This window comes from Protobothrops mucrosquamatus, unplaced genomic scaffold (assembly GCF_001527695.2).
Source record: "Protobothrops mucrosquamatus isolate PMUCROS unplaced genomic scaffold, P.Mucros_1.0 scaffold637, whole genome shotgun sequence".
NCBI lineage: Eukaryota > Metazoa > Chordata > Lepidosauria > Squamata > Viperidae > Protobothrops > Protobothrops mucrosquamatus.
In genome coordinates, this window is record NW_015386929.1 from 149,830 (window position 1) to 152,833 (window position 3,004).

At 36.7% G+C, this 3,004-nt stretch overlaps 1 protein-coding gene across 1 annotated transcript in view; it reads left to right on the plus strand.

Moving 5' to 3' along the window:
- DDHD1 (DDHD domain containing 1) overlaps nucleotides 1-3,004 on the plus strand; it is a 43,948-nt gene that overhangs the window by 32,434 nt on the left and 8,510 nt on the right. Inside the window, exons 8-9 of the mRNA XM_029284473.1 lie at nucleotides 1,478-1,740; nucleotides 2,208-2,283. Of these exons, the coding sequence (XP_029140306.1) occupies nucleotides 1,478-1,740; nucleotides 2,208-2,283 (339 nt within the window). The remainder of the gene's footprint in view (nucleotides 1-1,477; nucleotides 1,741-2,207; nucleotides 2,284-3,004) is intronic.

Sequence of the window (3,004 nt, forward strand, 5' to 3'; positions counted from 1 at the left end):
CCCCCCGGCCCTCCCCGTACCCCCTAAAAATTTGTTAAAACAACCCGCTAAAAAAGTTCTCAATTTCCTCCTCTTCAGTTCTTTTTTTGCTGCGCGCCTCTGGGGGTTCCATACCCCGTCATTGAGGACGGCCCTCAGGATTATGCTGGGCCGTACCTGCGCGAGGGGGGAATCGCGCAGGGCCAGCAGTTCCGACCTGATACACCAAATAAATATTTCAGTATCGACTTCTAACAAATTAAGTATACTACTGTATATTACAAAAAGTCACTACTATCTTTTTCTCATTTTGCAATTTTTCTCTTTTTTCATAGCCAGGCCATTTATTTTATCTCATATCACAAATCATATTTCAGGTCCCCCTCCCCCACGCGTGGAACTTATGCATTAAAAAACTATTTTTTTTTTCAAATGGACTGCACCGCTCAACAGAAACAGATCATAAATATGCTTGCTAAAGAGCTAATTGTTCTGACCTTCTGAGATGGGGCTTATTTACTTATTTATTAAATGTTTATCCCATCTTTATGTTGGGACAATTCAATGTTGCTACCTCCTATGTTCCCAACAACAATCCTGTGAGATGTGTTGGGCTAAGAGTGAGTGTCTGGCCCAGAGTCACTTAGCTAGCTTTCATTCCTAAGAGAACTAAAATGGCATGCAAATTTCTAGCCCAACCCTTTAGCTGCTACCTGAGATATTCCTTTACATATTTGTGCCGCTTGATCTGATTACATCAAAGTAGAAAACTTGATGATCCTTGATGCCTCCAAGCAGATGTTCCACAAAGTTTATTTTAATCCTCTGTTGCAAATTACTTTGTCTCAATCTGTTCTAATTTGTTAATCATCTAAATAGCCTCAGTATCTTCTACCTGGAGACATGTTGCTTGTGATTAATACATATTGTTAAACTAGCTGTACCCGGCCACCCGTTGCTGTGGCTCAGTCTGGTTAAATGAAAAAGAAAGAAAAGAGAAAGCGCACGTTTGTGTTGCCTTTACGTCCAACAGATGACGCTGTTTTTCAAAAACATGTTTTTACCTGTCACAGGTGTGACATCTATATAATATAGGTATATAAAAACACGCGCGTATTCGAATGCAACGTGTCAAAATTTCAAAGCAATCGTTGAACTTTCGGAGATTTAGGATTTTGAACAAACGAACATTTACGTTTTTATTTATATGGATAGTTGGCATTTTAAGGGGTTAAGATGCAAGCGTGATAATTTAAGTAGGAATCTTTATGTTTTAGCTTTTTAGAAGACTTTGCTCTTTGTTCACTTAAATGATACATTTAAAAGCTACTATTCCATTAAATGTGGAGGCTATAACTGGTTGCTCTACATAGATTTTTCTGACCATCTGATTGGCCATAAAATTTGCAGGAATGTAGAACCTAACAATATGCAGAATAGTTTTAAATGATTTTTTTCCCCTCTCTCTCTGTTTCTTTTCCCGACACTTTTAACACAGCTGGTAAAAGGCCTTCAGCAAGAGATGAATCGTTTGTACACACTTTTCTGTTCCCGGAATCCAGAATTTACAAAAAAAGAAGGAAAGGTGTCTATTGTATCACATTCCTTAGGTTGTGTGATTACGTATGATATCATGACAGGATGGAATCCAGTCAGGCTCTATGAACAGTTACTTGAGAAGGAATATGATGTTCTGGAGCACTCTTGGATGACCTATGAGGAGCAGCGTTTGCTAGAAGAGTTTTACTTAACCAAGAAACAGTAAGAAAATATCCTTGAATTACTAAAGAGATCTGTGGCATGAAGAAAATGCATGAGTAGATTCAGCACCATTTTGAGAAAATAGGAGAGGTTTGATACATAGGCAGATCTTAGTTCAGCTGTGCCTTAGTAAAATAACTATTGAAGGCCATTTCTATCCATGTTTTTTTTTACTTTTAGGCTTCACTGGCAGAAGTAATGTAATGATGCATGCAGCACTTAGAGGGCTTCAGTCTACATAAAGGCCTTTTAGGAAGGTCAGGGACATTTCTTAATAATCATTCAGTTCTTCACTAGGGGATGGGCCAGATGGACCATGGGGAGAATAATGATTTTTTCTCTCCACTGTTCTAAATAAAATCTCTTCTCTTCTACTGCTGCCACATATATGAAAAATAACAGATTTAAATAAAATGGACAGGGTGTTCTAATTAAAAGCGTTCATGCCAGTGTTAATTTTCTCCTAGGTTGAGGGAGATAGAAGATAGATTGCATGGACTAAAGACATCAACTGTAGCCGAAACACCTGCCTTAAAATTCAAGGTATGAATAGATAAGGAATGTTTTTTTTCTTTCTGATAAGTGACTTTTAACAAGCTGATCAATTTTTTTTTACCAATTCTACTTTCAATTTAGATAGATCTACAAATACACTTTCCATACACAAAATTTCTTAATTCAAATATTACCAGGAAATGGATTATTTTCAAACAGAAAAGGCACTATTGTTCTTATTATATAACAGAGGCTAGGAGGAAATAACCAAGGAGTGAAGGGCGTGGCACCTGTTGACCTGAGTCAGGCTATCAAACATCACTTAGCTGGTCTTGGCTGTACATCATGAATTGTTTTCAGTATATGCACTCCCAGTGGAAGAGAAGCTGTACAAATTTGAATAGTATTTTTGCCTCAAGCCTTTTTGTCTCTGCAACATTAAAAGATACACCACCAAAAATAGTGTGAATTTACCTTTTTCTTCCCAATTTTGTTCTCCCTTGTCACCTCAATCCAACTAGCAGTTCATATGTTTTTTAAAAAATCATTTTTAAAAGCAGTTTATACAAAGGAATATGAGCATAATAGGAAGCTGGCATCTATTACCATCAACTAATCAGTATATCTGCAAGTTGTGATCAGATTGTTTTGAAGAAGTCACATCTCTGATATTGAACACAGCTTAATAACTGTAGTTTAATTTTATGAGAAATTACTGTACAATAATTATGTTTGGTATTGGACTTTTTAAAAGATCTTCAATCGTTAT